At 47.4% G+C, this 24,247-nt stretch overlaps 1 protein-coding gene across 1 annotated transcript in view; it reads left to right on the top strand.

The window, feature by feature from the left end:
* The window catches only part of LOC119971086 (cadherin-5-like), a 72,580-nt gene extending 48,829 nt beyond the window's left edge, over positions 1 to 23,751 (top strand). Inside the window, exons 3-12 of the mRNA XM_038806238.1 lie at positions 166 to 457; positions 4,162 to 4,281; positions 6,604 to 6,771; positions 9,059 to 9,240; positions 9,426 to 9,667; positions 13,621 to 13,757; positions 15,136 to 15,248; positions 16,144 to 16,252; positions 19,503 to 19,751; positions 22,841 to 23,751. Coding sequence (XP_038662166.1) covers positions 166 to 457; positions 4,162 to 4,281; positions 6,604 to 6,771; positions 9,059 to 9,240; positions 9,426 to 9,667; positions 13,621 to 13,757; positions 15,136 to 15,248; positions 16,144 to 16,252; positions 19,503 to 19,751; positions 22,841 to 23,325 — 2,097 coding nt within the window. The 3' untranslated portion in view covers positions 23,326 to 23,751. The remainder of the gene's footprint in view (positions 1 to 165; positions 458 to 4,161; positions 4,282 to 6,603; positions 6,772 to 9,058; positions 9,241 to 9,425; positions 9,668 to 13,620; positions 13,758 to 15,135; positions 15,249 to 16,143; positions 16,253 to 19,502; positions 19,752 to 22,840) is intronic.
* The last annotated feature ends 496 nt before the right edge of the window (positions 23,752 to 24,247 follow it).

The raw sequence follows: 24,247 nt of genomic DNA, 5'->3' as shown, positions 1-24,247 counted from the left end.
AGTATTTTAGCAGAACATCACACTAGACTGAGCCCCTTCACAGGTCAGCGCACATGGGTGAAGGGTGCTGATGTGTGACTAGGGTTTATGTGGGCACCACAGCTGGGGGAAAGGACACTGTATACCCAAAAGTTTAATGGTGAAATATGCCTATGTTCTCCCCAGATTAACTCAAGGTGGCACAGCAAAGGAATAACTAAATATGAACTCCGTGGTGAAGGGGTCGGATCTATTTTTAAGGTGCATCCGGACAATGGAAAGATCAGTGCCTACCGAGAGTTGGACCGAGAAGTCAAGGCTCGTTATAAACTAGAAGGACTTGTGATTAACATAAAGTCTAATAAACAAGTGGGTCTTTCAACCAACTTCAGCATTCACGTCCTGGACCTGAATGACAATGCACCCATATTTACAAAAGACCCATTTAATGGAACTGTTCCTGAGATGTCTGATAGAGGTAAGAACAAAGTAAATCAAGTCAACAGGGTCAAAGATACTCTGATAACCTCCCTCTACACTGTCCCCACCAAACACTCGCAGGACGTGTACAGCCCAGGGTTAGATACAGAGTAAAACTCCCTCTACACTGTCCCCATCAAACACTCCCAGGACAGGTAAAGCACGGGGTTAGATACAGAGTAAAGCTCCCTCTCCACGGTCCCCATCAAACACTCCCAGGACAGGTACAGCACGGGGTTAGATACAGAGTAAAGTTCCCTCCACACTGATCCCCATCAAACACTCCCAGGACAGGTACAGCACGGGGTTAGATACAGAGTAAAGCTCCCTCTACACTGACCCCATCAAACACTCCCAGGACAGGTACAGGACGTGGTTAGATACAGAGTAAAGCTCCCTCTACACTGTCCCCATCAAACACTCCCAGGACAGGTACAGCATGGGGTTAGATACAGAGTAGAGCTCCCTCTACACTGTCCCCATCAAACACTCCCAGGACAGGTACAGCACGGGGTTAGATACAGAGTAAAGCTCCCTCTACACTGTCCCCATCAAACACTCCCAGGTCAGGTACAGCACGGGGTTAGATACAGAGTAAAGCTCCCTCTACACTGTCCCCATCAAACACTCCCAGGACAGGTACAGCACGGGGTTAGATACAGAGTAAAGCTCCCTCTATACTGTCCCCATCAAACACTCCCAGGATAGGTACAGCACGGGGTTAGATACAGAGTAAAGCTCATTCTACACTGTCCCCATCAAACACTCCCAGGACAGGTTCAGCATGGGGGTTAGATATAGAGTAAATCTCACTCTACACTGTCCCCATCAAACACTCCCAGGACAGGTTCAGCACAGGGTTAGATACAGAGTAAAGCTCCCTCTACACTGTCCCCATCAAACACTCCCAGGACAGCTACAGCACGGGGTTAGATACAGAGTAAAGCTCCCTCAACACTGTCCCCATCAAACACTCCCAGGGCAGGTACAGCACGGGGTTAGATACAGAGTAAAGCTCCCTCTACACTGTCCCCATCAAACACTCCCAGGACAGGTACAGCACTGGGTCAGATACAGAGTAAAGCTCCCTCTACACTGTCCCCATCAAATACTCCCAGGACAGGTATAGCACGGGGTTAGATACAGAGTAAAGTTCCCTCTACACTGTCCCCATCAAATACTCCCAGGACAGGTACAGCACGGGGTTAGATATAGAGTAAAGTTCCCTCTACACTGTCACCATCAAATACTCCCAGGACAGGTACTGCACGGGGTTAGATACAGAGTAAAGTTCCCTCTACACTGTCCCCATCAAATACTCCCAGGGCAGGTTCAGCACGGGGTTAGATACAGAGTAAAGCTCCCTCTGCACTGTCCCCATCAAACACTCCCAGGACATGTACAGAACAGGGTTAGATAGAGAGTAAAGCTCCCTCTACACTGTCCCCATCAAACACTCCCAGGACAGGTTCAGCACGGGGTTAGATACAGAGTAAAGCTCCCTCTACACTGTCCCCATCAAATACTCCCAGGGCAGGTTCAGCACGGGGTTAGATACAGAGTAAAGCTCCCTCTACACTGTGCCCATCAAACACTCCCAGGACAGGTACAGCATGGGGTTAGATACAGAGTAAAGCTCCCTCTACACTGACCCCATCAAACACTCCCAGGACAGGTACAGGACGTGGTTAGATACAGAGTAAAGCTCCCTCTACACTGTCCCCATCAAACACTCCCAGGACAGGTACAGCATGGGGTTAGATACAGAGTAGAGCTCCCTCTACACTGTCCCCATCAAACACTCCCAGGACAGGTACAGCACGGGGTTAGATACAGAGTAAAGCTCCCTCTACACTGTCCCCATCAAACACTCCCAGGTCAGGTACAGCACGGGGTTAGATACAGAGTAAAGCTCCCTCTACACTGTCCCCATCAAACACTCCCAGGACAGGTACAGCACGGGGTTAGATACAGAGTAAAGCTCCCTCTATACTGTCCCCATCAAACACTCCCAGGATAGGTACAGCACGGGGTTAGATACAGAGTAAAGCTCATTCTACACTGTCCCCATCAAACACTCCCAGGACAGGTTCAGCATGGGGGTTAGATATAGAGTAAATCTCACTCTACACTGTCCCCATCAAACACTCCCAGGACAGGTTCAGCACAGGGTTAGATACAGAGTAAAGCTCCCTCTACACTGTCCCCATCAAACACTCCCAGGACAGCTACAGCACGGGGTTAGATACAGAGTAAAGCTCCCTCAACACTGTCCCCATCAAACACTCCCAGGGCAGGTACAGCACGGGGTTAGATACAGAGTAAAGCTCCCTCTACACTGTCCCCATCAAACACTCCCAGGACAGGTACAGCACTGGGTCAGATACAGAGTAAAGCTCCCTCTACACTGTCCCCATCAAATACTCCCAGGACAGGTATAGCACGGGGTTAGATACAGAGTAAAGTTCCCTCTACACTGTCCCCATCAAATACTCCCAGGACAGGTACAGCACGGGGTTAGATATAGAGTAAAGTTCCCTCTACACTGTCACCATCAAATACTCCCAGGACAGGTACTGCACGGGGTTAGATACAGAGTAAAGTTCCCTCTACACTGTCCCCATCAAATACTCCCAGGGCAGGTTCAGCACGGGGTTAGATACAGAGTAAAGCTCCCTCTGCACTGTCCCCATCAAACACTCCCAGGACATGTACAGAACAGGGTTAGATAGAGAGTAAAGCTCCCTCTACACTGTCCCCATCAAACACTCCCAGGACAGGTTCAGCACGGGGTTAGATACAGAGTAAAGCTCCCTCTACACTGTCCCCATCAAATACTCCCAGGGCAGGTTCAGCACGGGGTTAGATACAGAGTAAAGTTCCTTCTACACTGTCCCCATCAAATACTCCCAGGACAGGTACAGCACGGGGTTAGATACAGAGTAAAGCTCCCTCTACACTGTCCCCATCAAACACTCACAGGACAGGTACAGCACGGGGTTAGATACAGAGTAAACTCCCTCTACACTGCCCCCATCAAACACTCCCAGGACCGGTACTGCACGGGGTTAGACACAGAGTAAAGCTCCCTCTACACTGTCCCCATCAAATACTCCCAGGGCAGGTTCAGCACAGGCTTCAATATGGATACCTATTGCTGAATTTCCTCGCCGTTGCCAAAGTCTCCTCGCTGTGTGTCCGCAAATTTCCGTTTCCGTCCACTGTCTGGGATGGGAGTCGCTTTGCTAATATGAGCAATAGCCTACTCCACCGCTTTTTACTTTAATGCAAAGTGGCACTCACGGTATTGCAACCCGTTAATGTTCACCATGAATAGGAATGAGCTATTTCTGATATTTGGGCTGTAATACGGATCATTGTTTCACCCTCAACGGGCACAGACAGAGTAACAACAAAACCGGATTGGGGACAATAGGTGACTCTCTGTCCCTCGCTACAAGCAATGGACAGATGTCACTGAGATACCAAGGGGCAGATGATTCACATCCTTCCTGTGACATTCCTGTGTCCTCTTAATAACCTCTTTCATATAAACAGTTTAATATTGTCACAAAAGTGGAGGGAGAGAGCAATGTCACAGAGACGCATTGGGCATTAACATTCATTAATATCGTCAACAGAGTGGGATTTCAATGCACCACATGATAATTTGTGATCAGTGTGATTTTAACATCTTCTCAGGGACCTCTGTTCTCACGGTGAGTGCTCACGACCCTGACGACCCCACTGTCGGCAAGCACACAAACGTAACCTACAAGATCCTGAACGACAAGAAGAATTTCTTTATTGAACAGATGACAGGTAAGCATATTCCCGGACCTCCGCCAAGCCCACTCAATCAAACTGTTGGGGATGAGACAAGCCTTCCCTGAAAGCACGAGACAGGGGGTGGGATTTTACAGCCCATCCCGCTGGCGAGATTTCCCACTCCCGCCAAAGTTAATGGAGCTTTTTGTTCCCTAAATTTAGAGAACCCGCTTCTTTTTTTCTCCAATTAAGGGGAAATATAGCGTCGCCGATCCACCTACCCCGCACATCTTTTTGGATTGTGATTTGTTGGGCGTTAATGTGCACAAATTAGTTATTAAGTCCTTGTTTCTTGAGACTCAAAGGGCGCTATTCTCCACTCCCAGGATGGGTGGGAAAATAGCGGGAGGTCTGCTCCCGCACCTCCCGCTATTCTCCCACCCACCCCCCCACCCCCGCCAAAATGGCATGTCGCGTTTTGCGATTCTCCGACCCCGATGGGCGGAGCGGCCTGCCGTTCGCGACCGTTTCACGACGGCGGCAACCACACCAGGTCGCTGCCATCGTGAAACGGGTGTGAGATGCCCGTTTGGGGCTTGTAGGTAGCCTGTTGGGGAATGAGCACCGCGACTGTGCTCGGGAGGGGACAGGCCCACTAATCGTCAGGCCGGCGTCCCAATCGGACGCACTATTTCCTCTCCGTCGCCCCGCAAGATCAAGCCGCCACGTCTTGCAGGGCGGCTGAGGGGAAAGACGGCAACCGCGCATGCGCAGGTTTGAGCTGTCCAACCTGCGCATGTGTGGCTGACGTCATTAGGCGCGTCAGCCACATCATTTTCGGCGCGCCAGGCCTTGACGCCAGCGTCAAGGCCCCGTGGCCGAGTTTCCCGACACGGCCCGCCTATCCCCCCGGGGAGGGGAGAATAGGGAGCCGGGAGAGGCTTCCGACGACGTCGTGAGCCTCTCCAGGTTTCATGACGGCATCGGGCCTCTGGGAGAATCGTGGCCAAAGTTTGAATGGGCTTTCATGGGAATGCCACAGGGTGCGTACCCTCCAATCTTCCACCTTTCTACTCACTGCCAGTGGCAGTCTCTTTAGATAGCCTCGCTCAGGTCCATGTGGTGAAGGTGGGTTACAGATCTTGTAAGGAGTGCCAGGTGCTGTGGCATCATGCCCTTTTACATGCCCCGTGGGCTATAGATTGTGATGGCAGAATCTCCAACTTTCTTTCCATCACATGGTTGGCCAGGAGTCTCTCCCGCTCATCCCGTCAGCCAGCGGCGTGTGGTGGAAGGGTTTGCAGGTTGTTAATCAACCTGTTTGGCCGCGTTATGAACACACCTTTCTCGGCCATCAGGTCCTGGAGTGGGACTTGAACCCAGGAATTTCTGACGCGGAGGCTGGGATGCTGCCCACTGCACCACATGATCGCCCAGATCCATATAACCATACATTAGTAACAGGACAAATAAGCAATGCTACTCTCACATTGAGCCTCACTTTGGAGATTTGAGCACTGTGGTGGTATGATTAGCATAGCTGCCTGCCATTGGTGCAGAACACCGGCTTACCATTGGCCCTGGTCGGTCATGTGCCCCTCGACCGGTTGGTTGAGACCAGTCATGTGACGGCTCCCCGATTGGTCGAGAGGCTGAGTTAACCCCGCCTCCAGGACGGGGTATAAATACCCAGTACTCCCGGCGGTCGTCCTTCTATTGTAATCGACCGCAGGGCTTAACATCTAGTATATTAAAGCCATACTTTTGTTCAGCAACTCGTCTCGCGTTCAATTGATGGTACATCAAGCACTCAATCCAGGCTGGGATTCCTAAATGCAGTACTGTTGGTGATGCTATTTTTCAGATTAGACGTCAAATTGTTGCTCTATGTACCCTCGCAGGGAAGGATGTAAAAGAGCCCAGGGTCACTATTTTTAAACAGAGCAGGGGAGGTCTATGGCCAATATTTATCCCTCAACCAAAATCACTGAAATGAATTCTCTGTGGCACCTTATGTGTAATACATTAACCTGACCCATTGTATGAGACATTTCTCATCGATGCAAAAAGGCCAGGACATCATTTCAAGTCTTGATTTCTTCTTGGAGTTTGCCTGCGCTGAATCTCAGTTACATTTATGTAAAAGGATATTGATTACAAATATTGTGATATGGTTTAGCACAGTGGGCTAAACAGCTGGCTTGTAATACAGAACAAGGCCAGCAGCGCGGTTTCAATTCCCGTACCAGCCTCCCCGAACAGGCGCCGGAATGTGGCGACTAGGGGCTTTTCACAGTAACTTCACTGAAGCCTACTTGTGACAATAAGCAATTATCATTATTATTATTATAATGATTGTTCTTCTCTTTCTAATAGGAGTCATACGTGTTCAGAACCCTGACCTGGACAGGGAGAGGGAGAAAGACTTTCGAATCATTGTCCAAGCCAAGGACATGGGACTAGATCCTGGCGGGATGAGTTCAACTGCTACTGTATACATCTCTCTGACCGACATTGATGACAACGTACCCTACTTCCCACAAAGTAAGATCCTCTCACATTTACTGGTGAATAACACAGGGGTATAAAAACAGGAGGAACCATTAAAATCCTTGTGCCAACTTTGCCATTCAGTTTTATCATGGTTGATGTGTATCACAAATCCATTTGCACGCCTCAATTACTATAGCCTGACATCTTAACACAATAAAAATTTAATTATCTCAGTCTCTAATATTTAATTGACAGCCCCCCCCCCCCCCCCCCCCCATCCTCATGACGCAGGAGGAACATTTCAGATTTCCTCATCCTTTGTGTGAAAAATTGGATTCCTCGTTTTTCACCTTCACGGCCTTCCTCCTATCTTAGGAAGTTATAGATGAATTTAAACGAAAACCACATAAGGACACGAGGGAAGAAAGGTACAGGATACACTGTGACAACATTTGACCCGGATGCAGTGCATAAAATAAAATTATTAATTTCCTTAAAATGTCTGTGGAATCTGTCACTGTTTTTAAAATATTTGAAAAGGATTATTTGCATCAGTTGTAAAAAGATCCATTGAAATCTTTGTGGATAATAAGAAATATTGGACCATGTGTTCTGGAGAACCTTGACCTGGAAGCAGTACGAACAGGAAGGAAGTTAAGACCAGCAGCCATGCGGCTTTTGGACACACAGGAGAGCTTTAGACACACATGAGAGCTGCAGATACACAGGAGAGCTGCAGACACACAAAGGAGAGCTGCAGATACACACAAGAGAGCTGCAGACACACAGGAGAGCTGCAGATACACACAGGAGAACTGCAGACACACACAAGAGAGCTGCAGATACACAGGAGAACTGCAGACACACAGGAGAGCTGGAGGTAGATCAGCACATGGATGCAAATACAAAGAAGTCCTGATCAGCATTACTGCTGGTGTGTTTAGGAGCAAGCCAAGCTCTCTACAAAATAGGCAACTTTCTGGTTGGCAGCAAAAAGGAAAAGAGAGTTCCAGGCTCTCTCGGGGAAGTAATGTACCATCAAACAAAGTGAACTGATACCTAAAAACAGTTTGAATAGTTCCAGCATTCAAAAGAGCTGAGTGTTTGCACAGGGATCAATACAACACGGTTGAGATGAAGTGGAGTAGGAAAAGGCTAATGTGCAAGCACAGAGCAGTGGGCCAGAAGGTTGGTTTCTGTTCTCTAGACTTCATGTCCTCCACCTTCTTGAGTGGAGACCATTGACAAAATGTTAAAACTACTGCTGAAAGCTTGACATTTGTTACCAATGGGTTCAAATAGCTAAAGGACTTTATTCCACTCACTGACTCTCTTTCAAATTGTATTTCCTTAATGTCCACGCCCTCCCCCACCCCCCCCACCCCCCCCCCCCACCCCTGCCGGCCCCCCACCTCCAGTCAACCCAAATTTAAACATCTAGAGTGGGATTGTCCGGTCCCCCAGCCACCCGTTACTTGGCAACACGCCATTCACTGGCGGTGAAATTCTCCATTCCCACCGCTGTCGATGGAATTTCCCATTGAGGCCACCCCACGCTGCCGGGAAACCCATGGGTGGGGGGGTGGGGGGGGGGGGGGGGCACTGTCGGTGGGAATGAAGGATCCCAACAGCCTGAGAATTCCAGCCTTAGCCTTCAGTTGCTACTAACCGCCCCACGTGTAATTGTGACTTTTCGTGATGTAATGGACCATCCTGAATAGCTGTATCAATGCTGCAAAATGTACCTCATCGAACATAATATCAGGTATGTATCTCACAACGTAATTGAAGTGTTGTAAGCACTCAGCAATGTAAGTACTAAGAGTAAGTTACGATGCAGCCATCCAAACTACTCCACCATTTAGCCAGATAATGGCTAATATTGCATGCACAGCAAATTCTGGAGTTTTGCAACTCAAAAATATCCCTTAATTCCCTGAACTGCTGGCCAATGTGCACACTGTTAATGTGTGGTGAGATAACCACTGTAGTTATGTGTACTGCAGTAGGGGGATGTATGCCTGTACCTGTAATACAGGTTCCTCCGGTCAGCCCCTGCCGGCTAGCTCCGCCCACAGGGAGCTTATGTATAAATGTATGAGAGCTGCTCAGACCCTTCGTCTACTGTTGCAGATGGAGGGACAACATCGTACAGCAATAAAGCCTCTATTGTACTAGTCTCTCGGCTTTGAGTATAATTGTTAGCGCCACAATTTATTGCTGTACGATGTTGTCCCTCCATCTGCAACAGTGTTAGCGCCATATAATGTCATGTGTCAACGCACTGTTAATTTTCCAGCGATCCCTGATGTGAATATGAGTATCGTTTTATCTGCAGGAATGTACAACTATTCTGTAACAGAGACAGCCAGGATTGGAGCTACGATAGGGCGAGTGAAAGCACTGGACCTGGATGAAGGAGAGAATGCGAGAATAGTTTACACGTTTGTCGGTCAGAAAAGTATGTTTCGTATTGAAACAGACCCACGCACACAAGAGGGGCTGCTAACAGTAAAGGAGGTAAATTGACGTAAAGCTGTATTTTTAAAAATTCTTTCACAAGAGTGTGGGGCGTGGCTGGCTAGGTCAGCATTTGCTGCCCATCCCGAATTCCCCTTGAGAAGATAGCGGTGAGCCTCTTCCGACTGGTAAACCAGCGCTGCAACTCATTCCGCTAAGTTACTGTTCATTTCATATCCTCACAGCCCCTGGACTTTGAGCAGCAACCACTGCACAGGCTTGAACTGGAAGCGGAGAATCCCACAACAGTGAATGGGGTGAAGTACAAGAACAAGACGGTTCTCCTAGTTCATGTACTAGATGTGGATGAGCCTCCAGTGTTCAGCAAAACCCGCTACACTTTCCGTGTCTACGAGAACCTACCCGTTGGCACGCTGGTAGGGAAGGTTTTGGCACAGGACCCTGACAAGACCAAAAGTAGCGTCAGGTAAGAGCTCAGATATAATCAGTACACATTTGCGGAGGGCAAATTCAACAGAAATGGAAACAAACACTGCGGATACCGGAGGTCGGAAATCAAAACGGAGAATGCCGAAAGTAGAACCAGCAGCATCGGGGCAGAGAGAGAAGCAGAGTTAATGGGCGGGAATATCCGGGCTGCCAGTCGCGTGTTCCTCGGCAGCAATCACCGCCAGCAGCGGGATTTTCCCACCACCGACCACTGGGATTTTCCCACTGTGGCCACCCCATGCCGTCGGGAATCCCGCAGACCCGGGTGCACTGCCGGCGGAACAGGGAATCCCGCAGACCCGGGTGCACTGCCGGCGGAACAGGGAATCCCGCCACTGGAGAATCCCGCCCACTCTTTCAGGTCAATACCTTCCCATCACAACTTCAAGTTGAAAATTAGCGGTTTATAAGTGAGTTCAGAGCCAGAGAATGAATGGGGGGAGAGTAGAACACAAGGGAAGCAATTTATTTTATTCCATATGTAATCCACCCCGAACCCCTCGATTAGATTCCTGTCTGTAACTCACTCCCAGATGCCTGTTATTTAATATATAAACCACCCGAACCCCTCAATTAGATTCCTGTCTGTAACTCACTCCCGGGTATCTGTTACTCTGTATATAAACCGCCCCGAACCCCTCGATTAGATTCTAGTCTGTAACTCACTCCAGGGTATCTGTTATTCTATATATAAACCACCCCGAACCCCACGATTGGATTCCAGTCTGTAACTCACTCCCGGGTATCTGTTTTCTATATATAAATTGCCCAAACCCCTCGATTAGATTCCAGTCTGTAAATCACTCCCGGGTATCTGTTATTCTATATATGAACCACCCTGAACCCCTCGATTAGATTCCAGTCTGTAACTCACTCCCTGGTATCTGTTATTCTATATATAAACCACCCCGAACCCCTCGATTAGATTCCTGTCTGTAACTCACTCCGGGGTATCTGTTATTCTGTATATAAACCACCCCAAACCCCTCGATTAGATTCCAGTCTGTAACTCACTCCCGGGTATCTGTTATTCTATACATAAACCACCCGAACCCCTCAATCAGATTCCAGTCTGTAACTCACTCCGGGGTATCTGTTATTCTATATATAAACCACCCCAAACCCCTCGATTAGATTCCAGTCTGTAACTCACTCCGGGTATCTGTTATTCTATATATAAACCACCCTGAACCCCTCGATTAGATTCCAGTCTGTAACTCACTCCCGGGTATCTGTTATTCTATATATAAACCACCCCAAACCCCTCGATTAGATTCCAGTCTGTAACTCACTCCCGGGTACCTGTTATTCTATATATAAACCACCCCTAAACCCTCGATTAGATTCCAGTCTGTAACTCACTCCCGGGTACCTGTTATTCTATATATAAACCACCCCTAACCCCTCAATTAGATTCCAGTCTGTAACTCGCTCCTGGGTATCTGTTATTCTATATATAAACCACCTTGAACCCCTCGATTAGATTCCTGTCTGTAACTCACTCCCAGATGCCTGTTATTTAATATATAAACCACCCGAACCCCTCAATTAGATTCCTGTCTGTAACTCACTCCCGGGTATCTGTTACTCTGTATATAAACCGCCCCGAACCCCTCGATTAGATTCTAGTCTGTAACTCACTCCAGGGTATCTGTTATTCTATATATAAACCACCCCGAACCCCACGATTGGATTCCAGTCTGTAACTCACTCCCGGGTATCTGTTTTCTATATATAAATTGCCCAAACCCCTCGATTAGATTCCAGTCTGTAAATCACTCCCGGGTATCTGTTATTCTATATATGAACCACCCTGAACCCCTCGATTAGATTCCAGTCTGTAACTCACTCCCTGGTATCTGTTATTCTATATATGAACCACCCTGAACCCCTCGATTAGATTCCTGTCTGTAACTCACTCCCGGGTATCTGTTATTCAATATATAAACCACCCCGAACCCCTCAATTAGATTCCAGTCTGTAACTTACTCCAGGGTATCTGTTATTCTATATATAAACCACCTTGAACCCCTCGATTAAATTCAGTCTGTAACTCACTCCCAGATGCCTGTTATGTAATATATAAATCACCCGAACCCCTCAATTAGATTCCTGTCTGTAACTCACTCCCGGGTATCTGTTACTCTGTATATAAACCGCCCCGAACCCCTCGATTAGATTCTAGTCTGTAACTCACTCCAGGGTATCTGTTATTCTATATATAAACCACCCCGAACCCCACGATTGGATTCCAGTCTGTAACTCACTCCCGGGTATCTGTTTTCTATATATAAATTGCCCAAACCCCTCGATTAGATTCCAGTCTGTAAATCACTCCCGGGTATCTGTTATTCTATATATGAACCACCCTGAACCCCTCGATTAGATTCCAGTCTGTAACTCACTCCCGGGTATCTGTTATTCTATATATGAACCACCCTGAACCCCTCGATTAGATTCCTGTCTGTAACTCACTCCCGGGTATCTGTTATTCAATATATAAACCACCCCGAACCCCTCAATTAGATTCCAGTCTGTAACTTACTCCAGGGTATCTGTTATTCTATATATAAACCACCTTGAACCCCTCGATTAAATTCAGTCTGTAACTCACTCCCAGATGCCTGTTATGTAATATATAAATCACCCGAACCCCTCAATTAGATTCCTGCCTGTAACTCACTCCCGGGTATCTGTTACTCTGTATATAAACCGTCCCGAACCCCTCGATTAGATTCCAGTCTGTAACTCACTCCAGGGTATCTGTTATTCTATATATAAACCACCCCGAACCCCACGATTAAATTCCAGTCTGTAACTCACTCCCGGGTATCTGTTATTCTTTTATAAATCGCCCAAACCCCGCGATTAGATTCCAGTCTGTAAATCACTCCCGGTATCCGTTATTCTATATATAAACCACCCAAACTCCTTGATTAGATTCCAATCTGTAACTCACCCCCAGATATCTGTTATTCAATATATAAACCACCCTGAACCCCTCGATTAGATTTCTGTCTGTAACTCACTCCCAGATATCTGTTATTCGATATATAAACCACCCTGAACCCCTCAATTAGATTCCAATCTGTAACTCATTCCTGGCGATCTGTTACTCTGTATATAAACCACCCCGAACCCCTCGATTAGATTTCTGTCTGTAACTCACTCCCAGATATCTGTTATTCGATATATAAACCACCCTGAACCCCTCACTTAGATTCCAATCTGTAACTCATTCCTGGCGATCTGTTACTCTGTATATAAACCGCCCGAACCACTCGATTAGATTCCAGTCTGGAACTCCCTCCCGGGTATCTGTTACTCTGTATATAAACCGCCCCGAACCTCTCGATTAGATTCCAGTCTGTAACCCACTCCCGGGTATCTCTTGTTCAATACATACACCACCCAAACCCCTCACTTAGTTTCCAGTATGTAACTCATTCTCGAGTATTTGTTATTCTGTATGTAAACCACCCCGAATCCCTCGCTTAGCTTCCAGTCTGCAACTCGGCCCCCGGGTACCTTTTACTCATAGAATCCTTACAGTATAGAAGGAGGCCATTCGACCCATCAAATCTGCACCGACCCTCTGAAAGAACACCCTACTTAATCCCACTCTCCCCCCCCCCCCCCCCCCCCCCCCCCCACCCCCCCTCTACGCCTGTAAGCCAGTAAACTCCACCCAGGTAATGACCCAAGGCTGGTGCCGTGAGGCAGCAGTGCTAACCACTGTGCCACACCTATTATATATATAAACCCCTCAGATCCGTCGGTTGGATCCTTACTTGTACATTTAATGCTTTGCATTAATGTCTGTGGAATATGTAATTCAAAAGTAAAAGAAAAAATTATTGTATTTAAATAAATATTCTTTGTTCAGCATTGTGGTTACCTGTTGTTCTGACATGCGTTTTGTGCATCCAGCTATTCATTAAGAGATGGGAAGGAATATTTTACAATTGGAAAAGATGATGGAATTATTAAAACAATAGTGGAGCTGGACCGAGAAGCTATTGCCCGGCACAACATCACGGTGGAAGCCCATGAAGTCGGTAAAAGCAGTAAGTCTCCACATCACCTTCCTCAACACATCTGTGGGTGAAACTTTCAATCAGGCTTTCTAACTCCAGACTCAGCTATTCCCATGTTCCCCTGACCAGCGTCCCACCTTGCACCCTCAGTAACCTTCAGCTCATCCAAGTCTCTGCTGCCTCCACCCAAACTCATACCAATGCTCCTGTGGTGATATGATTTGCATAGCTTTCTGCCATTGGTGCAGAACACCGGCTTATCATTGGCCCTGGTCGGTCATGTGCCTCTCAACCGATTGGTTGAGACCAGTCATGTGACAGCTTTCTGATTGGTCGAGAGGCTGAGTTAACCACGCCTCCTTACCGAGGTATAAATTGTCGGAACACCAGGCGGTCGTCCATTTTATTGTAGACAACCGCAGGGCTAAGATCTAGCTTATTAAAGCCTAACTTTTGTATAGCAACTCGTCTCTCGTGCAATTGATGGCTCATCAGCCCCTTTGTCCATCATCCCGTGCTCGCTGAAGTACACTTGGCACCCCAGCCCAGACAACTATGGTTTAAGAATTCTCTTGAACCTCTCCATGGCCTCATCCCTCCCACTCTCTGTAATCTCCTCCATCCCCAAACGTTGGAGGTCTCCCCCTTCCGCGAGTATCTGTGGTTTTCAGCGCTCCGCCATTGGCAAATCCGCCCTCAGCTACCTCGACCCTCAGATCTGTAATTCCCTCCCTGAGCCTTACCTCCGCCTCTCTAATTAACTCTCCTTTTTTAAGTCGCTCCTGAACGGAGGTACCGTCTTTCAGGGAAGATGTTAAACCCAACCTCCTCTCATGTGGACATAAAAGATGTCACAACACCATTTGAAGAGGAGGACGGGAGATCGCCCTGATGTTCTGCCCAATATTTATCCCTCAAGAAACATTACAACAGTTAACCCTGGTCAGCATCACATTGCAGTTTTTGGAAGCTTGCTGTGCGAGGATTAGCTGATGTGTTTGCTACCTTCCAGTAGCCTGACTTCAGAAAGATACTTGATTGTTGTGAAGCACATCAGAAATCCTTCCCAGCTACCTCATTGCAGCGTTAGTGTAAGCCTACTTGTGTCACTAATAAATATTATTATTATAAATGTAAATTATTAACTATTTTTATATGCCTGATTACATGTGATTGGGTGGTGTAAGTGTGGGTTGGGTTACGCTTCCTCGACATTGTGAATGGTACTCTGAACTGGATGTGGAGACTCGTGACCTATAACCTCTCTCCTGCTGCTGAGTTTGCACGTTGTCCATTTCTCGCGGTCCATCTTCTTTAGCAACAGAGAAGCACCCATCAGCTCAGTCGGCATCTGTTTCGAAATGTTTCCAACTCTTTTCTCATCACTGTGCTCTTGTTTGTTGTACAGATCCCACATCCAATGCTCGAGTTGTAATTATAGTGTTGGATAAGAATGATAACGCCCCAACTTTGGCTGAAGGTGATGAAGCACATATCTGTGAAAACGATGTCGCTGGAACGGTGAGTGCTGTTTATACAGTTTAGTTGGAAGAATGGTACATCTGCACTCTCTCTCTTTCTCACTCGCTATATATCTCTTATTACCTGTACTCCCTCAGGTCTCTCTCTCTCCTTCTCTATTTTAGTCTCTCCCTCCTGTCTCCCCCTCCGTCTCCCTGTGTCCGTCTCTCTATTTGCCTGACAGACTCTCTCTATATAACTGTCTCTCTCTTTCTCTCACTCCCCTCTCTCACTCTCTCTCTCTTTGTCATTCCCTCCAACACCTTACTCGATGGATATACAAATCAGGAAATGTAAAACAGGTTGGTAGTCTCCCATTCGGTTTAGACTTCAACAAGGACAGAACTACCCAGTTGCTCTACTTAATCTAACACTGCTCTATATAATATATAACAGCGCACAGTTAGTTACTGGGGTGGAATTTTCCCATGCGGGGAAAGCAGGCTGCTGGCTTTTCTCACCTCATCTTTTGACACTGAGACTAATAACATCAAGGAGGCGTGTCCCATGAATTCATTTAATATCACACTATCGGTTACTGGATATAACATTCTATATTTATATAATTTCACACTGCGCATTACTGGGTATATGGGCGGGATTCTCTGGAACCCAGCCGCATGTTTCTCGGCTGCCCGTCATTCGCGGGTGGCGGGATTATATCTTCCCACCGATTGTCCACGGAATTTCCATTGTAAGTACCCCGCGGTGCCGGGAAACCCGTTGGCGGGGGCTGCGCTGCCCACGGGAAATGTGAATCGCAACGACTGGAGAATTCTATCATTGTTTTGATATCACACAATACGTTACTGGATATAACGCTGTACATTTTGTATAACCTCGCACCGGGCGTTGCTGTCTATTGCGTTCCTGTTAACACTTTAATTTCTTCCAGGTAATCCACGTAATCTCTGCTGTCGACCTCGATGAAATGACACCAGCCGTCAGATTCCACTTCAGTATAGCAGTGAAGGACAGCAACTTTTCTGTAAAGGACAATGGCAGTAAGTAAATTCATTTGGGTAACGTGAAGCAAAGAATCCGTGGAATCGTACTGTGCAATGCCAGTGGACGGGCGCTGAACAAATTTGGCTGCCTAATTTTAATAACAGTTCTCACCGCTTAATGGAAAGAGATGAATACCTTTTGCTGAAGAAGAGCGAAATTAATTTCAAACATAATAACACACAGATTCACCTCCCATCTGCGATCAGCGGTGACCAACCCATAACAGGAGGGTAGAAATTACTCTTCTGTATGTACTTAAAGCGTTCAAGGTGTGAGAGACTTGTGTGACTGGGTTTGTTCTCCTCTGAGCAGTCTCCCGGAGGAGATTTAACAGACATCTTCAAATTGGGAGGATCCCATAGAGTTGTCTTGGCAAAAATGTTTCTCTCGGCAGAAGTTGGTAACAAAGAACAAAGAAAAGTACAGCGCAGGAACAGGCCCTTCGGCCCTCCAAACCTGTGCCGACCATGCTGCCCATCTAACCTAAAACCTACACTTCTTGGGTCCATATCCCTCTATTCCCATCCTATTCATGTATTTGTCAAGATGCCCCTTAAATGTCACTATCGTCCCTGCTTCCACCACCTCCTACGGCAGCGAGTTCCAGGCACCCACCACCCTCTGTGTAAAAAAACTTACCTCGTACATCTCCTCTAAACCTTGCCACTCGCAACTTAAACCTATGTTCCCTAGGAATTGACACTTCCACTCTGGGATAAAAGCTTCTGACTATCCACTCTGTCCATGCCCCTCATAATGACTTCTATCAGGTCGCCCCTCAACCTCCGTTGTTCCACAACCTCTCCTCATAGCTAATGCCCTCCATACCAGGCAACGTCCTGGTAAACCTCCCCTGCACCCCCTCCAAACCCATTCAGCCATATGCTTTTATTATTGCACATCAATAGTGTCAGGAACTGGAGGCAGTTTTAAGTAACATTTATTTGTATTTGTGAGTATTAGAAAAAAGGCACAGCTTTAATTCTGTGTTCTGCATTTGAAAGGGTTAATTACTCCAGTTTGGCGAAAGGAAAACTAGCTTGTTGCTTGGCAACCGGGGACCACCCTAAGACGGAAATAACGTTTGAGTTTAGTTTTAAGCTGGGCCTCAGAGACGCTGAACAGGACCAAGGAGCTGGGGAAAAAAACAGACTTCCCAAAAGAACAAAGGAAAGTCCCAGAAACCAGGGAGTCAGAACAAAAGTGTGACTTGGGAAGACAGGTTAAAGGGTCTGTTGGGTGAAGTTATAGTGGGGCCGGATCTCGAATAACGACGAGTCCGAATACAGGAGGGAGATAGAGAACCTAGTGGAGTGGTGCAACGACAACAATCTCTCCCTCAATGCCAGCAAAACTAAAGAGCTGGTCATCGACTTCAGGAAGCAAAGTACTGTACACACCCCTGTCAGCATCAACAGAGCCGAGGTGGAGATGGTTAGCAGTTTCAAATTCCTAGGGGTACACATCTCCAAAAATCTATCCTGGTCCACTCATGTCGACGCTATCACCAAGAAAGCACAACAGCGCCTTTACTTCCTCAGGAAACTAAGGAAATTTGGCATGTCCACATTAACCCTTACCAACTTTTACAGATGCACTATAGAGAGCATCCTATCGGGCTGCATCACAGCCTGGTATGGCAACTGCTCGGCCCAGGACCGCAAGAAACTTTAGAGAGTCGTGAATACCGCCCAGTCCATCACACGAACCTGCCTCCCATCCATTGATTCCATCTACACCTCCCGCTGCCGGGGGAAAGCAGGCAGCATAATCAAGGATCCCTCCCACCCGGCTTACTCACTTTTCCAACTTCTTCCATCGGGCAGGAGATACAGAAGTCTGAGAACACGCACGAACAGACTCAAAAACAGCTTCTTCCCCACTGTCACCAGACTCCTAAATGACCCTCTTATGGACTGTCCTCATTAACACTACACCCATGTCTGCTTCATCCGATGCCAATGCTTATGTAGTTACATTGTATATATTGTGTTGCCCTATTATGTATTCTCACGTATTTTCTTGAATTCTGTTCAATTCCCTTTTCTTCCCATGTACTGAATGATCTGTTGAGCTGCTTGCAGAAAAATACTTTTCACTGTACCTCGGTACACGTGACAATAAACAAATCCAATCCAATCCAATCCAAAAGCAGAGAAAATGCTCCCAGCTGCAAGAACCAGATTTAAACCCAAACACCTGAGGGGAATCAAAAGTTTGGTGACACATTAACGCAGCCTGTGCAGCAGTAGCATTCCGTTGACGGGGCTGCGTACCTGACAGATGATGGAGAAGCCTGAATGCACATGGCAATCTAAGATACAGGAATACTGAAGGGAGATATTGAAATCCTGGAAGTGGATCCTTGGTGAAGACAGCTGAGGCAAAGCCTTGTTTGGGAGACGATTCCAAGGGGTTGGAAAACACCGGTCTGGAAGTCAGAGTTCCGATGAGGCCAGTCAGCTCAGTGTGACAAGCATCTGGGGCATTTGATGAGAAATCCACTGAAGTTGTTTTGGGTGGCATCTGACTCTTGCTTTCAGAGTGTGTCTGACCACAGTTCACCTGTTGGTTTACAGGGACTGTGTACTTTCTTACAGACATCTGAGTATAAGATAAATTGTAATTTACATGGATAACTTGAGTTATCCATATACATCTGTGTATACCTGCAATGATAAAGTTGCGGTGAAGGAGTAGTGTATTATAGTTAATCTTTTCATATTTAATATATGTTTTATTATTTTGTTAAATGCCAATTAGCAGTCCTGTGACTCTCTTCATCCATGTCTCTAAACAAAACCTTCCTGAACCGCTGCAGTCCATGCGGTGGGTGTCTATTCCCACGGTGCCATTGAGGAAAGGGTTTCCAGGATTCAGACCCAGTGACGGTGAAGGAGTGCCGCTCTAATTCCAACTCAAGATGGTGTGTGGCTTGGCGGTCAACCTCCAGCCAGTGGTGTTCCCATGCATTCTCTGATCTTGCCCCACTAGGGGGTAGAGGCCAGAGGTTTGGAAGGGGCTGTCCATGGAGGCTTGATGAGTTGCTGCAGTGCATGTTGTAGAGAGTACGCACTGCTGCCACGGTGAAAGGCAGGCGTGTTGGTTGGTGTTGTGTCGATCAACAGGGTGGCTGGTGCTGGATGGTATCACAAACTGAGGCTCTGACCCTGGAACTGTGAAGCAACAGTGCTAACCACTGCGCATACTCACTCTCTTTTTTGCATTCCCACTGTTCCTCTCTAGATAACACTGCCAACATCACCATCAAGAGGGCGGGCTTCGATCAGAAAGAGGTCAGCAAGTTTTTTGTGCCGATTGTCATCTCTGACAATGGGAATCCGTCCATGAGCACCAACAACACCCTGGCAATAAACGTGTGCTCGTGCGACCAAAACAGGAAGCCGATTAACTGCCGGAACTTTGCTGCACTTACCTCGGGAGTAACAGTGACAGTCCTGCTGATCGTCTTCCTCTGCATCATCGTTGCTATATGTGAGTCAGCTTGATCAGCAATGTCACTTTGGTTTTCAATCCTATTTTTCCCACTCTCTCTCCTCCTCCCACTTCTAATTTTCAGATTTTATCCCTCGCTCTGAAAGCAGTGGCATAGCAACAGGAAAGCGCCAAGTCAAAATACACTGATTAGTGTACTGTTCAGTGGTTTGATTGCTCTGTGTTTGATCACGTTAGTCTGGTAACTGATCTATCCTCACTGTGCTCGATTGGTTAAGACTCAGAGCTTGGATGAAATAGAAAGACCGAGAGGCGAGAGCTGAGCTGAGCATGCAAACATTGTGTGACTGGAAATATTTTAAGGCGCTGGAAATCAGCCTGTGGCGGACCGAAAAACGAGCGTCGACTCTGCATGCTCTGGGATGTATAAAATATAGAGCAAAACGGCAAACGCACGTCACTTAGTGAAGCGAGTCATCTGAAGCAGTAGTTGTTAAAGAAAGGTTTGCATTTATGTGGAGCCTTTCGCACCCAAAGGGTGTCCCAAAGTATTGTACAGCTAACAAACAATTTTTTTTGAAGTGTAGCCACTGTTATAATGTGGGAAACACAAATACTAATCTGAGAACAGCAAATTCCCACAAACAGCAATGTAATATAAATGCCAGCTGAGCAATAAATATTGGCTTGGGACGGACAAGCGTACACTTGGTTTCAGGAGTAGGCCGTATGGGCCTTTGGATCTGCTCCACCATCTGGTAAGAGCGTAGCCGATTTGATTGTGGCCTCAACCTGCCTAACCCCCTATAATAATAATATTCTTTTTTTTTAATTTAGAGTACCCAATTCATTCATTTCCAATTAAGAGGCAATTTAGCCTGGCCAATCCACCTACCCTGCACATCTCTGGGCTGTGGGGGTGAGACCCACGCAGACACGGGGAGAATGTGCAAACTCCACACGGACAGTGACCCAGAGCCGGGATCGAAACTAGGACGTCGGCGCCGTGAGGCAGCAGTGCTAACCACTGCGCCGCCATGCTGCCTTCTAATAATGATAATCTTTATTGTCACAAGTAGGCTTTCATTAACACTGCAATGAAGTCACTGTGAAAATCCCCTAGTCGCCACATTCCGGCGCCTGTTCGGGTACGCGGAGGGAGAATTCAGAATGTCTGATTCACCTAACAGTTTCGGGACTTGTGGGAGGAAAATGGAGCACCCGGAGGAAACCCACACAGACATGGGGAGAATGTGCGGACTCCGCACAGTGACCCAAACCGGGAATCGAACCTGGGACCCTGGCACTGTGCTACCATGCTGCACAGCATCCACCCTGACAAGTGCCTTCAGGATCTTGTGTGTTTCAATAAGTTCTCAATCTTCCAAACTTGTCAGATAAGCTCGCCACCCCAGGAATCAATCGAGTAAATCTCCTCTTAATTGCTTCGAATTCAATTTCATAAGTAAGCAGGCCAAAACTGTTCACAGCATTTCAGATATGATCGCACCAACTGAAGCAAAACAACCCTACTTCTTATGTCCTCTTCACAACCTACTCTCCTACCTGTCTTCATTTCATCAGCAAATTTAGCAACCATATATTCAGTCCCTTCATCCAAGGCATTGCCCTAGACTGTAAACAGTTGAGGCCTCAGCACTGATCCATGGGCACTCCACTTATCCCAACTTGCTAACCCAAAAGTGATCCATTTATCCCTACTCTCTGCTTCCTGTCAGCTAACTGATCATCTATCCATCATCAATATATTACCCCTATATGGTGAGTTTTTATTTTGCCGGTTCACCTTTGATGTGGTACCTTATCAAACACCTTTTGGAAATGCATGTACACTACAGGGTCCCCTTTAGCCGTGTTGCTTGTTAATTCCTCAAAGAAGTCAATTAAATGACTCCAACACTATTTGCCGTTCACAGATCCATGTTGGCTGCCCGATTGCATTATGATTTTCTAAACGTCCAGCCCTAACCTCCTCAACAGTCGACCACTGCATTTTGTAATGACAGGTGTTTAGCGAGCTTCCCTGTTATTTCCTGCTTTCTATCGCTCCCCTATCTTGAATAGAGGAATTACATTCACTATTTTCCAATCTGATGGGACCTTTCCAGGATCAAGGAATCTAGGGAATTTTGGAAAACTGATGGCGCTGAGGGGAACTCCCCTGCCCTGATTTGAAATAATGCCATGCGGTCTTCTACAACCACCCTAGAGGGAAGGGCATATCTCGGTTCAAAGACAGCGCTTCTGAGAGTGTAGCACTCCCTCAATTCCACACTGGAGTGTCAGCCTATTTGGGATTTGCCCCAGCTCTGAGCAAATAGCCCCGGGACAGAATAACGGCAGGAGCCAGCGCACCTACCTCCGTGTACGCCCCCTGGTATGGTGAAAATTGAGGGAAGACAGCAGACGTCCTTCCCTAAAGAACATTAGTGAACCGGGGCGGCACAGTGGTTAGCACCGCTGCCTCACAGCCTCAGGATCCCGGGTTCAATTCTGACCTCCGGTAACTGTCTGTACGGAGTGCTGCACATTCTCCCCGTGTCTGCGTGGGTTCCCTCCGGGTGCTCCGGTTTCCTCCCACAGTCCAAACATGTGCAGGTTAGGTGGATTGACCATGATAAATTGATCCACAGTGTCCAAAGGTTCAGTGGGTCTACTGGGTTACGGGGATAGGGTGGAGGCGTGGGCTTAGGTAGGGTGCTTTCCAAGGGCCGGTGCAGACTCGATGGGCTGAATGGCCTCCTTCCGCACTGTAAATTCTATGATTCTAACCAGATGGGTTTTTATTATAATCTGGCGGTTTCCTAGTCATCGCGATTGGCAGTGTTTTATTTATTGCCGTGTTATTGAATTTACATCCTCCAGACTCAAGGTGGGAATATTTTCCGGAATACTAATCCGGGTTTATGAATTACTCATGCAGTAAGAGAGGCTACTCTGCTCACCCATCACTACATGTCAAATTTTGTTTGATAATGTTCCTGCGAAAGGAGAGGTTTAGCCATGTTAGAAGGTTCTGTATCAATGCAAGTTGTTGCAGCATGTTTCCTCTCCTTATTCTTCCTTCCGAAATGCATTACCTTTTTTCTTTCTTTCTCTTATCTCAGTCCTGGCGGTGTTGATTGTCCACCAGAAGATGAAGAAGAAGAATGCCTTCATCGGGCTGGTAAAGCCCCCGGGCGAGATCCGAGAGCAGCTGGTGAGGTATGATGAAGAAGGAGGCGGAGAAATGGACACCAACAGCTTTGACATCACGGTGCTGAACTCTCTTCGGACCAATGGGCCGCGGCCGGCGAAAGCGATGAACTGCGTCCCGGTTTATGCCCAGGTCAGGAAGCCCAACAACGACATGGGCTCGGTGGTGAGGATGAAGAAGGATGAAGCAGATGGCGACAGGGTTGGACTGCCCTACGACACGCTCCACATCTACGGCTATGAGGGCGCCGAATCAGTCGCTGATTCACTGAGCTCCCTGGACGTCTCCTCCATTGACTCCGAGCAGGATTACGACTTCCTCAATGACTGGGGACCCCGGTTTCAAATGTTGGCTGAACTTTACGGGTCAGATCCATGCAGGGAAATCTCAGATTAATGAAGCAAGAGAGCGATGGGATTTTTTTTTGAGGGGGGGGAGGTGGTGGGGGGGGGGAAGTGGAGGAAGGGAGCAAAGTTATGAAATTTAACTGGATTGTTAGTTGATACAGGGAAGGAATGTCAGAATTGGGGGAGGCCATTCTGCCCCTCAAACCTGTTCCGCCATTCAGTTAGATCGTGATTGACCTGTGTCTTAACCTCATCTACCTGCTTTTGTTTCGTAGTATCCGCGTCTATCAAAAATATTCAGTACCTCATTGTAACATATTCTGAGGGGCCAAATTAATCACCATTCTATGGATGAGGGCAGCACAGTGGCTAGCACAATTGTTTCACAGCTCCAGGGTCCCAAATTCGATTCCTGGCTTGGGTCACTGTCTGTGCGGAGTCTGCACGTTCTCCCCGTGTCTGCGTGGGTTTCCTCCGGGTGCTCCGGTTTCCTCCCACAGCCCAAAGATGTGCCGGTTTGGTGGATTGGCCATGCTAAAGTGCCCCTTAGTGTCCAAAAAAGGTTAGGTAGGGTTACTGGGCTACAGAGATAGGTTGGAAGTGTGGGCTTGGGAAGGGTGCTCTTTCCAATGGCCAGTGCAGATTCGATGGGCCGAATGGCCTCCTTCTGCACTGTCAATTCTATGATTCTATGCGAGGCCAATGCTGGGTCGGATTCCATATGCATTCAGTTTTGCTTGGAATTCAACAAAGGACTGATACGTTGCATGTAGATAAGTCCCATAGTTTGGCTCCATTACTCAATGTATCAATGTACCAAACTACACAATGGTGGGGGCGGGGGGGGGGGGGGATAAAGGTATATGGTTTTGATCTGACCTTAGCACGGCAGTTCCAGGGTGCGGGGGGGGGGAGGGGGGGGGGGGGGCAGGGGGAGGAAAGGCTATTTCTTCATTGTGGGTTAATTTTGA

Source organism: Scyliorhinus canicula, chromosome 9, assembly GCF_902713615.1.
Source record: "Scyliorhinus canicula chromosome 9, sScyCan1.1, whole genome shotgun sequence".
Lineage (NCBI taxonomy): Eukaryota > Metazoa > Chordata > Chondrichthyes > Carcharhiniformes > Scyliorhinidae > Scyliorhinus > Scyliorhinus canicula.
This window is presented reverse-complemented; position numbering and strand designations above follow the sequence as displayed.